Source organism: Medicago truncatula, chromosome 5, assembly GCF_003473485.1.
Source record: "Medicago truncatula cultivar Jemalong A17 chromosome 5, MtrunA17r5.0-ANR, whole genome shotgun sequence".
In the NCBI taxonomy this organism is placed as follows: Eukaryota; Viridiplantae; Streptophyta; class Magnoliopsida; order Fabales; family Fabaceae; genus Medicago; species Medicago truncatula.
In genome coordinates, this window is record NC_053046.1 from 13586580 (window position 1) to 13599955 (window position 13376).

At 29.4% G+C, this 13376-nt stretch overlaps 1 protein-coding gene across 1 annotated transcript; it reads right to left on the reverse strand.

Moving 5' to 3' along the window:
* Window positions 1-4961: 4961 nt before the first annotated feature.
* LOC11426289 (AP2-like ethylene-responsive transcription factor AIL6) lies at window positions 4962-9927 on the reverse strand. The gene is made up of 9 exons (XM_024785174.2): window positions 9405-9927; window positions 8649-9177; window positions 8091-8173; window positions 6836-6844; window positions 6609-6697; window positions 6143-6216; window positions 6011-6061; window positions 5849-5925; window positions 4962-5733 (listed from the first exon to the last, which is right to left on the reverse strand). The coding sequence occupies exons 1-9, from the start codon at window positions 9571-9573 to the stop codon at window positions 5261-5263; spliced, it is 1554 nt and encodes a 517-aa protein (XP_024640942.1). The 5' UTR covers window positions 9574-9927; the 3' UTR covers window positions 4962-5260.
* Window positions 9928-13376: the final 3449 nt, after the last annotated feature.

Here is a 13376-nt window from a genome sequence, read left to right on the forward strand (position 1 = left end):
ATAAATTCATCAAAGATAGTTAACTATCAATCATCAATTTACATCAATGACTTTGAAGAAATTGGATGAAGATCGGTTTGTGAGAGTTTGGAGGGAGTTTGGAAGAAATTGCAAAGTGGGAATTTATTTATTTTTTGTTTTGGAATATAACTCGAACGCAATGAGAGGTACTTGTCGCTCGCTGCCTTTGATCGAACAATAGTTAATTGCCATAGATAACAAATGGTAGTTAACTGTGATTTAGTGCACTGGGCTGCCCTTATTTTTACAAAATTACATATATAGTCCTTTAACTTAATTTCTGGTAAAACTTCGGTTCTTTACCTTTTTATTATTGCATTTTTGTCCTTTTGGTTTATTTGCATAAGAATTTTCAAGCTTCAAGTCTAAGGGTTTTATTTTCTTATGGCCTCTCAATCTTCAAATATATGGTCCTTCACCTATGTTTGCATATGAATCTTAGCTTTGAAGCTTAAAAAACCATATGCTAATGGACCAAAAGGAAAAAATTGCAATGCAAGAAAGATAAAAGATCAAATTGTTATCTGAAATTAAGTTAAAAAGACACATGTGTAATTTTGCATATTGTTTTTCTTCTTTTACGGGAAGGATCTTTTATTATTATTATTAAAAAAAATTAAAATAATTTAATTAAAAAAGAAATAAAATAATGTTATATATATATATATATTAGGATTTGTTAGGATAGACCTACTTGTTTTTTAGGAGTATATAACTACAAAGTGGTTAAATTCATTTGGGGTGCATGTTGCTAAAACACTAATTATAAAAAATAAATGGGTGTAAGTTAACAAGTCCCACACAAGCATTCGTTAGAATTCACACACTTATTTTTTAAAAGGAGTATTTTAGCATGTGATAACTAAAAGTTGCTAAATACATCTTAAGGTACATGTTGCTAAATTACACCTTCTTATAAATTAGTGGATGTATCTTAACAAACTATATATATATATATATATATATATATATACACACACATATATATATATATATATATATATTTGAAAAATAACCAAAGATAAATATAAAAATAATGTACTTTTAATTTAGGGCCTATTTTGGTAATTATGCACTTAAACACAATTTTGATTCAATCTATCCGAACAACATTAATTTATAAGAAAATTAATGTACCAAACATAAACCAATTACCATTCAGTTTATTTTTAACTACAATCAATTCAATCAAAATTCATTTTATCATAATCAATTATCATCACCGCAGAACCAATAATATACATAATCTCTTAATCAAAATATCAGATCTTGTTATAATTTCGCGTTGATTTTAAAAGGGACGAACTTTGAAAATTGTATTCTTTTAGGCCTATAAACTTTGAGATTTTCTTATCTGACCCATCCTCCAATCTTTGGATTCTAAAATCCAAGTGGGGTCTTTAGCTCGTTTTCAAAGTGCAAAACATCAGATTTTAGAAGACATTTTCATAATTTTAGATGGTACGCTAGAAACATTGGGATGGGATAAGAAATTCTCTTAAACTTTAACTATAAACGCTTCAAATAATGAAGCCCGATACTTCAAAAAACTAGACTTGATGAAGGTTTACCTATGCTAGGGGTGTACTTCATGCAAGAGAGTTAGAATAATCTATACATTTAAATTCGAATCTAACTTGGATGAATGAATAATCAAAATGATTTAATAGGGTTGTCTATGAGTTAGAAGCAACCTATTAGATCAAATCCAAGTTATATAGAATCTGACGGTCCCCAAGAACCGGGTTATAATCAAAATCTGGTAAAATAGGTTAGTAAAATAATTCATCGTTCTTTTCTCCTTCTTAAAATGCTAGTATCACCACTTTTATTCTTCTTGATCTACGGAAAAGAGGTGGTTTAAAATTAATTTTGACCTAAAACCATCGCTAAAAAAAAAACTTTATCTTTAGTTAAATAAGTGACTTTTCTATATTTTGCATCTTTGATGTCGTCAACGTTGTAGATCCAGAAATATAAGTATTCAAGACATGATTAATGTGAGTTTGTTTGCAGATTCATCATTTTCGTTTTTAGCGATTTTAAATTTGTATTGTAACGATGTACTCTATCAACTTTTTTTTTTTTGAATAAAATGTATTCTATCAACTTGAATGAATGAATATCGTTTATTTTTATAAAAAAAAATAAAAAATAATAACTTATTGTTATTTTGCTGAAGAATATATTTACTTTATTTAACTTTGATTGCCACAAGTGTAGAAACAAGATTTTAACAATGCAACAAATTAAGATTTTAATTAGAGAGGTACACATATGCTGTGGCCCATATATACCATACGTCTGAGTAAGATTATTTTCAATTGATGGACTTTTTTTTTCTTTTGAAGGGAAATTGATGAACCTTATGAATATAGAATAGAAGAACAAAAAAATGCATTGATCCCTCCCCATTAATATAAAGATTCTATTTACTTATTTATAAATACTAAACAGTTAATTTTTTGTTTATTTTATTTTACAGAAGTTAATTAGATTAATAACACTAAATATATGAATAATGTATTTTTTTAACAACATATAAATAATGTGGAAATTTTACCCGATACCCCTGCAAATGTTCTTTCATCCCTACAAATATTCAAAAATTTCAATTTTACCCTTATCATTTAACCTTTTGCACATTAATTTCTCACCCTCACTTTCAATATTTTTTCAATTCAATGAGTTTACCCCCACATTTTCTAAACATTCTGACTTGTATTTTTGTTTCTTCCGGAAATCATTGTTATAAAACATTTCCAAATTCAAGCAAATTTTTGGAACACCTCGTTTACGTTACCGGAATCTATACTGGAATCCTATCCAAATCATGGTGATAAAACGATAGCATCCATGGCTTGATTATAAAACGATAAAATCATGGTGATACATGGCAAACTGTAAAACTAGTTTCTCCCTATACAAATCCCTATAGGAATAATAATTTTCAGGGAATTGTAATTGTTATCGTTTTATAAAACAATTAATGTTATTGATCAACAGTAAAACTATTTTCTCCGTATACAAATCCTTTACCGTATAATCAAGTCAGGATTTGATTAAAAGCCAACACCTTAAAACTATTTTCGGATTTCTAAGCAACCATGGCAAACCCAAAAACCTCAATCAATGATTCAGAGAACTGATAAAACCACCGGAAACTTGCAATTCACAACAATCTGGTAACAATCCGGTTGCAAGAGTTGATTCCGGAGACAACAATTGCGCTAACAATTCTGTTTCAAGAGTCATTCTGGTAAAAGGAATAACATCTGAAAGCAAAGAAGGGTACAAGTGAAAAAGTAACTGAGTTTTATTTTATATAAAGGGTAAATCAGATAGTTTAAGTGAAATGTTAGGGTCAAGGTATAACCGTAGGGGTGTGGGGTAAAACTTCCATATATTAATCTTTCAAAATTACTATTGTTATTGGCTTTCATAATTTGACTATCTACTTTTTACACTCTTTAGACCAATCCTCACCAAAAATTTATCTTTTTTATGTTTGAAATACTTATATAAAGAAATAATTAATCCAATTTTGTTTGACATATTATTGTTGTGTTAAATAATCTTGTGATTAAAAATTCATCTTTTAAAATAAATAATTGATTTTGTCAAAGAAAAAAAAAAAGTGAATAAGTAGTGTGATTAATGTTCAAACCTCAGTCATTGCATATATAAAGACTGAACTAAGTCGCCAAAAATTTGTTTGAAATAGTTGTATAAAGAAAAAATTATTAATCCATTTTTTTACAATAAATAATTAATCCAACTAACAATATAATAATTTATTAAAAAAAGTAAAAGTCTTTACATTTTATTAAAAGTCTTTCCCCTAAAAAGTAAAAGTAAAACTCTTTATTATAATATTAACCGAGTAATACAACAAATCTTGTGCAGAAATCTCACAAGAGACATTTTTGTAGAGAACCAAGAGATTGTTTACACCGTGTTTGATGGAAATCACAAGATGCATTAACAATAGCTTCTTGTACTCATTTGTCAACAACAACAACAAAAAAACTCGTACTCTTGAGCATTTTCTTTGAAATATAATAATAGAAAACTTTCAAATCCTCTAAAAAAAACTTTCAAATGTTTAATTTTTTTTTAATGGATATGCTAATTGATCTGGCTTTTTAATCTATCATTAAGCAGCAATATCAAATTAGATATTGTTAGTTTTTTATTTAGTTACTATGCGTCTGTTTGAAACTATTAGAAAGGTATTTTTGGTAGGGTCAAAATGTGGTTTAACTTGAATTTGGATGTTTGGCTTCTTTCAAAATCAATTCTAAGTTCAAAAGCACTTCTAGGTTGAAGCTAGGAATTGAAGCTTCTAGCGAGAAGCTAAAGCACTTATATCATCCGGTTTATTACAATTCCTACACCATCCTTTATTCCTTTAATTTCTCCGTCTTTCAATTTTTTCTCAAGTATACACACATGTTAAAATTCATTTTGATCATTTCACAACCAAACAATTGTGACACAAAATATTCAAACATATCTTTCATACAAATCACTTCTGTTTTTGAAAATATGCAAAAATTAATCACTTTACAAAATCAAAGCCAACCTTCACCACTGCACAACCAAACACTCGCAATGTGTAAATCTAATACCATAGTCTATCCATTGTAAGATGAGAAAATTTTAGAGTGTATCAACTGTGTCCACCAAATTTGGTTTCAAAACTTTATTTTAAAAACATCTAGAAATTCATTTATTGTTCAAAAAAAAAAACAAATTGTTACCAAAAGAATGGAATAAATAAGCATGTGACATAAAAAGGGTACATGTTACCTTACTCCCTTCAATTTCAAATAATTTAATCAGGTTGATTAAATTAAGAAAACAATGTCCCTATATATTCTTAGATTATTGTGATCAATGGAAGGAACAAGTACTAAGCATCACACAAATGCTGCAAGTTAAGAGAAGCATTTAGGAATAATTCCAGGGACCAAAACTATAATATGCATGACTAAAAATATTCCTCATTTCCTGAGTAGTTAACTAGTTACATAATCCAGCATCCCACTGTAACTAATATTAGCAAACTCAAAAAACTGCATATAACATGGATTAGTTGCTAAATGGTTAATCATATCATATAGAGAAGACCATAAAATATTGTCAGCTAAAACTGTGCTAGAGATTATAGCTTTAGTTTTTCATTAGTCAGCAAAGCAAGAAATTAGGAAAAGATAAACCTAAACACTACTTCAAGTCAATAGGACTGATTTGGCCATAAATAGAACTCAGCCGATGTTGGTGGCATGGCATTGAGTCCTCCATTCGCTGCTGATTCTGCAGCGCCATCATTGGTACTAGCATGAAAATGCTGGAAGAGGTTGTGATGATAGTAAGCCGTATTCGAGTCATACGGAATACCATAAGGAATTGAAGCCATTGGTTGCTGATGTTGAATAGCTGAGAAGTTGATGTTGTTGCTGCTGCTGCTGTTAGTCAAGTTTGCAGCACTTTGTTGAGAGTTGTTCTGTTGAATGTTGTTGTCAGCAGAAGCTTTCTGTTCTGATTCTAGAGAACGCTTCAGGCGTTTAGCTGCTCCGCCAACTGGAAGAGAGCTCTTCATTATCGCTTCCACGTCATATCTGTTCATCTCAAAGTTTGTCACCGCGTTTGCGCCTCGGAACTTTATGGCCGCAATGTCATAGGCCTCTGCAGCTTCCTCTTCAGTTGCTGTTATCATGTTAAATAGACACATAATCAATATTTCAATACAGCTTATTATCATCACAACCTCTTCCGACAAAATTTAAGACTATTTTCTAATACTTTAAGTTAAAATGTTTACCGAATGTTCCAAGATACAAGTCTTTGTTCCCGGCAACACGACCAATTCTTGCTTGCCACCTACCCTGTTGGTGATGCCTGCAGGAACCAAAAAATGTTAAACAAAGAACCTTGGAACACAATCTGTACACTTCAACTTATTACATCAATTAAAATTACAAACCTTGTGACACCCCGGTAGATGGAAGCTCCTCTTGAGAAGCCACTACTCTTCCTGCAAGAAGAGATAACAAATTTTTAGTACCTGAATATAATGAGTATTTGTTACAATTTTAATAGTCTAACTCAGACAAACCTTCTCAATGAAGCAATGAATTCTTGCTTTGTTACATTCTTCATCTCTTCCAATTCTTTTGCATAATTGGAAACCTAAGATATAGGAAAATAACAATAACAATATATAAGGTAAGCCATGTAGCTGTATATAGGCCTTTTGATCAAGAAATAAATTTTATTTTTTAATCTAACGGTCTACAACTGATGACTACATAGTAAAGTTGCATGTAGAAGATTTTCAAGTTCTCTCTTATTAACATGTGAAATTCACATTGGCACCTTAGCCTCAATATTTTGTGTATCAAGTAAAGCATATTTCTTTCACACCAAACACATTCTTTGTGCAACAATTATATGGTATATGTTCACACATGCTTAAAATATGAATTAAAGATAATTCTTAATTCAATGGAATCTCTTGTTCTATAGCATATATCATATGATTTCTTTGTACATTGGAAACTAAAGAAAGAAGTGACTCTTACAGGGAAGTTGGTAGTAGCAGTGGGCCCCCAATACTTTAGAGCAGCCAAATCATAGGATCTTGCGGCCTTTTCTTCTTTGTCATATCCACCTACAAAACCATGCCATGACAATTTACAATGTTACAAAAACCATATCTCTAAAACAATATAAACAAATAAGATTATGATAGATATTGATTAAACATTATTAATTAAGCATTAAGAAATAAAACAAAAGCACAGCTTACCCAAATAGACTGTAGATGAGTCAAAAAGGAAAAGCCAGCAATGCACCAAGGGACGTTCCATGCAAAGGAAAAGCCAAGAATATCAAATATCACCCTTATGGCATATAGTCAAATTTAACTGCCAAAAATTACTTTATAATCTAAAAATGCAAAATAACCAAAATAAAAGTATATATGTTTGCCAATCACAGTTGCATGCGCAATTGAACTTTTTTTCCCTTTAATTTTATCTCTCTCTCCCTTTATAGCTTGCTACGTAGGATAGAAAACTACTGTACATTGGATGAGAATCATGAAATCTATCTATTCAATCCCCTTTTTTACTACAAGGACTCATCAAATTTTATTTGTACTACAAAGTTCAAACTATATGTACAACAAAGTAGTTTTCATATTAACAAAATACTATTGGTTAGTCAAAAAAAATTGTCTATTTCTCATTGGACAAAATATGAACATAGAGAAAACTTTTTTGGTCTTTCTTTGACAAATTATTATTAGATTAATTTGATTTTGATGTCATTGATATCTATCTGCAAAATTTGAGATCTAATAACAAGTCCCGTGAGTTTGTTCTGAGAGAGGCAATGTGACAAAACCTTTCATGCAACAGTGAACGTTTCACTACCTCATAAGTGTAAGTTAAAGTACAAATTTCAATACAGTGAGTGGTGTGATAGGTGATGTGGTCAAACGCAGCTTTTCTCTGCTAAGTTGAAAGCAAAAAGCAAAAGATAAAAATAAAATTAAAAAAGCCCTTTTAATTTTACTAGTAACACAAATATATGATCACAGTTATGAATATTAGTACGGGAATTAATCACTTGGAAAAGAAGAAGCACAGAAAAAATTTCAGATTATGAGTCTAGTCCCTTCATAACTATCTGAACAGACAAGAAAGCAAAGGCACCCAATTCACATGGTGCAGCAAAATGGCGGCACATTTTATCAAATCAATTGAAATTTGATAGAAAATTTTCAGTATAACAGTGTCACAAAGTACCAAATGAAAAAGCATATATTATACATATCATATAATCATATAATAATATAAATATATCACCATACCATCAAATCAATCATAGTACTAATAAGTAACCCAGGTGTCCTACAACTCTAAAACCATTAATGCAACTTCAATGCATGCAAGACACTTTTCACTCCCAGAATCAAACACTGTTTAATTTATTACTCTTTTTAATTCAACACAACCATAAAAAAATATTATAGAAAAAATACAGAGAGAGAAATTAACCTTGACGACCCTTCCTAGCTTGACCTTCTCTTCTACAGCTGTTATCCCATAGATGGGCTTCATATCTTCCTGTCCATCTATGCCTGCAAAATCCCCAAATTAAAATCATAAATAAATTAAAATATTATTTTTTATTTTAATAATAATAATAATCTAACATGAAAATGAAATATCACTGAGAAAGATACCAAATCAAATCTATGAACTTGACTTCATTCACACAAACACCAACATAACATAGTCAATAAATCAATAAATATATAATTAAATAAATAAATTAAATCACTATCACAATATTTTCATGATTGACACCAACTGAGTAAATCAATAGCTATAGCTCCAAATCTTTTTTCAAAAGTACCAAATAGTGACAACAAAAGATCCTTTGGATTTTCAATCAAACAAATAAGAAAAGATCCTTTGGATACAACAAATAAATAACTTCATTTTTCATTTCATCATTTCAAACACATAACATAGAAAACAAAACAATGAAATTATTTATTTATTTATTTTATAACTAAAATTAAAAATAAGAGCTTGAGTTAGTTAGTATACCTAGTGACACCACGGTAAATTGAAGTTCTTTGACCAAAAGTATCAACAATCTTCTTAGAGCTATCAGAATCAGCAGCAACAGCAACAATAGCATTTTCCTCGGAACTCTGCGCAACACCGAGCGACAGAGTTCCATTAGCCCCCACCGCTGCCGCAGCAGCGGTGGAGTAAGCATACTCATTCACAGACTCAACACAATGAGTTGTACCAAACTCATTCCCACATGCAGCTTGTCCTGATTTCCCTATTGAACCAGAATCATCAACTTCAGAGCCAGAGTTGTTGTTTGAAAAAGCTTGAAAACCAGTAAGATCCTGGTGGTGTTGTTGGTGTTGGTGCTGGGAGTGGTCCCCACCGAAGTAGTGATGATGATCATACATGTTTGTGAGTGATGAATCTTGTGTTTCTGTTTGACTGTCACCTAGAAAATCTTCTAGCTTTGGTGGTGGAGTGTGGTTAACAGTGTTTGATGAATCCACAAACCAGATTGATTGTTCTTGTTCTTCTGCTTTGGTTCCGTTTCCCCACCCTAGTATAAATAGTCAAAACAAAAACTAATTACATTAATTAAAATCAAATGAAATAAATAAAATGTGTAGAAAAAAAAAACAAATATTCATATAGGTCGGTGTTGTTTTCTACTTTTCTAGCCGTTGTTAAACGGCGTTAAATCGTGTAAGTACAACTCAGTTGATAGCTACAAAGATATTTGATATATTAGGGCTTAGGTTATAATTAAGATTAAGACGGACTTACCATTATGAGTATACAAGTTGTCAAGGAAATAGTTATGATGATTTTGATGAGAGGAGTTAGTAGTAACGGAAGAAGCTTGGTCATATTGAACAAACTGAGGCATTTCCATGGGTGAAAGTGAAAATGATAGCCAGTTATTATTTGAATTTGTAGTAGTAGCACGAGCCATTTTGATGATATTTGAATGGTAAAAATATGATTTACTAGATAAATATACTCACAAAGTCTTTGAACAGAAACAACGGTTTTAAATCATCATAACAAAAAAACAAAACGAGTTTAACACAACACACACACCCTTTGGCGTTTCTTTTTGAAACTTCTAACACCGTTTGAGGGTTAGTAGTGGGGTGTAGTTAATGTTAATGTAAATATTAATATTATTAGATAAAAATTAATACAAGTTTATGAGAGAAAAATGAAGAAGGTGAAGGTGGAATGCATGCAAGAAAAGAAGGTTGGTTTTGAGAGAGAAAAAGATAGAGAGAGAGAGTTATTATAACAGCAAGAGTTTCAGCGTAAAAGCAGAGAGTTTGATTCGAGTTATAGGCAGTGGAAACTAGAAAGCCAAGAAAAAATATAGTAAATAAATATAAGTTGGAGATAAAAAAATAATTAAAATATAAATATATTAAAAAAATGAAGAGAAGTGACTTTTGGCTCTGCGGGGAAGAAAAATGGTCTGAAACACGGTTGCGAAAGATCCGGGCTGGCGGAAAATTGAAGGATTTGTTTGATAGGGTACATTGTTTAGGAGATTGTTCATTTTTAACTAAAATATCTTTTTTTTTTTAACTCTCTCAAAAGTCTCTTATTTTTAATATTTTTTTAAGTGATATATATAATTATTAATTAACTACAATTAAGAAAAATGTTTTAATGAATACATATAATTTATTTTGTAATTAAATCTGCATAATTAATGATTTTTTTAAGAATGATACACAACTCAAATGTGAACGTAATAATGGGTAAAAACGATTTTCATCCCTCAACATGTGAGTTGTAATTACTATAATTATTTGTGCATATTTTACTAATAGTTTTATGAATTAAATTGACTAGTAAAAACCGTTGCGACGACTAATTTGACTATCTAGAAATAGATTGAATGACCATAATAACTAATAAAAATGTTTTAGTAAATGCATATAATTTATTTTAGAGTAAATTACACTCCCCTCTCCTCAAAGATCCTTGAATTACACTCTCATCCCCTCTTATGTTAAAATATACACTCTCCTTTCTTGAAAAGTAAGATTTATACTCCCCCTCCCCTATAAGATGTTTGAATTACAACACACTCCCTTAATAATTAAATATGAACAACACTTTAATCTATTTTAACATAAATAAATATTTTTTTAATATATATTAATTTTGAATCACCATTTAAAAAATATAAATTCGTTTCTTTATAATCTAAATGTCAATGACAATTAAATTTAAATATTTTGTAATTAATTTTATAATTTAGAGTACAAAATTCGCTTTTAAATAACCATACTTAATCGACTTTAGTAATTTTTCACATATTTTAATTTTATTTTGGGTTGTTTCATATTTTATCATAGGGTTTAAAACTATATGTTAATGAAATTGTGAATAAAAAATAGAGAAAGATATGTATTCAAAATTTGATTATATTAAAATGAATCCGCAATGTTATTTTTCTTTAAAGTGTGTTAGATTATTAGAAGAAAAAAAAATATTGAGGGACTAAAGTGTAGATTTTAACTTAAGAGGGGAGGAGAATGTGATTGAAGCTTCTCTCTCAAGGGAGGGGAGTGAAATATTTTCTAATATATTTTGAATAAGAGGGGATGAGAGGGTATATTTTAACATAAGAGGGGATGAGAGTGTAATTCAAGCATCTTTGAGAGGAGGGGAGTGCAATTTACACTTTATTTTATAATTAAAATTCACACAATTAACTATTTTTTTAAGAACAATACACAAATCAAATATGAATGTAATAATGGATGAAAAACGATTTTCATCCCTCAATGTGTGAGTTGTAATCACTATAGTTGTTTGTGCATATTTTGCTAATAGTTTTATGAATTAAATTGACTAATAAAAATACATTTTTATCGGAAAAACGCTTGCGATGACTAAATTGACTATCTAGAAATAAATTGAATGACCAAAATAATTAATAGACTTAAATGCAATTTTGACCGCTCTGTTTAAAAAAATTAAGATTTGGTCCTCCGATTTTAAAAATCAATTTTTTGTTCATATATTACTTCTTCTTTTAATTTTGATCCCCCGTTTTATCTGTGTCATTTTTTATGATGTAACATATTTATTTATGATGGGATTATTAGGTCATGTTGAATATCTATGTTACCAAACATGTGCATAAAAAGCATTGCCAAATCATAAATTAACAAACCACATCATCAAAAAAATGACCAAAAAATAATATGACAAGAATAATGGGTAAAAAACAATTGTGATCCCTCAATGTGTAAGATGAAATCACTATAGTTATCTGTGCATATTTCGCTAATAGTTTTAAGAATTAAATTGACTAACAAAAACATTTCTTTTAGAAGAAAAACACTTTTGTGATGACTAAATTGACTATCTAGAAATAGATTGAATCACCATAATAACTGGTAGACCTAAATGAAATTTTGACCGCTTTGTTTTAAAGAAAAAGAAGGTTTGGTCCTCCTATTTTAAAAATCGATTTTGTTGCCCCCTTATTACTTCTTTTTTTTATTTTGGTACCCATTTTATTTGTGTTATTTTTTATGATGTAACATATTCATTTATGATGTGATTATTAGGTCATACCAAATATCTATGTTAGCAAAAATGTGCATAAAAAACATTGTCAAATCATAAATTAACAAAGCACATCATCAAAAAATAATATGACAGTAATAATAGGTAAAAAACAATTTTGATCCCTCCATGTGTGAGATGTAATCACTATAGTTATTTGTGTATATTTTGCTAATAGTTTTAAGAATTAAATTGACTAATAAAAACACTTTTTTTTAGAGGAAAAACACTTGTGATAACTAAATTGACTATCTAAAAATAGATTGAATGACCATAATAACTAATAAGTCTAAGTACACTTTTGGTCATTCTATTTTAAAAATATATATAAAGTTTTAGTCTTCTATTTTATAAGTCGGTTTTTCTGTCACCCTATATTACTTTTTAAAAAAAATTTGGTCCCCCGCTTTATTTTTGTGTCATTTCTTATGATGTAATATATTCATTTATGATATAATTATTAGGTCATACTAAATATCTATGTTAGCAAAAATGTGCGTAAAAAGCATTTCTAAATCATAAATTAACAAAGCACGTCATCAAAAAATTACCACAAAATATGAGGGACCAAATATATGAAAAAGATAAATAGAACGACTAAAAATTCAATTTAAAATACGAAGAGAAAAAATTCTTTTTTTTTGAAGATATAGAGTCAAAAGTGTATTAAATTCTAATTAATAAAAAAAACTTGCGAATATATTTACAAGTTTGATACATTCAAAGATCAATGTGACAGCTAATTACAGTGTTAGGACAAAAATTGTGGGTTGTCCCATTAATAATAAAACGGAAGAAGTACTTTACTTTTATTTTAAGGAGAAACCTATTAAAAGTGTGTTGTCGTTTTACACACTTGTCTTACATGCAATGCACCTCTCCGAAGAACTAGTTTGGATTGGGTCCCGTTTTCAAATATGTGTAATGGTAACTCATGTGTTTCCACACTTTTCTTACTCTTTGATTGATGATTCCTTTTTTGTGTGTCATTTTTCATATTCAACACCAAAAAGAGGGAGTGAGGACATAACTAGATGCCTTTATTTTTTATCAAAGAAAAACTCATACTTTCCCATAAAAAGAGAATCACAAGGATTTACAGTATACATTTTGATCCATCTCTCCCAAAATCATTTTAATAACAATTTTTTTAGTTTTACAATATTAATTTTTTTT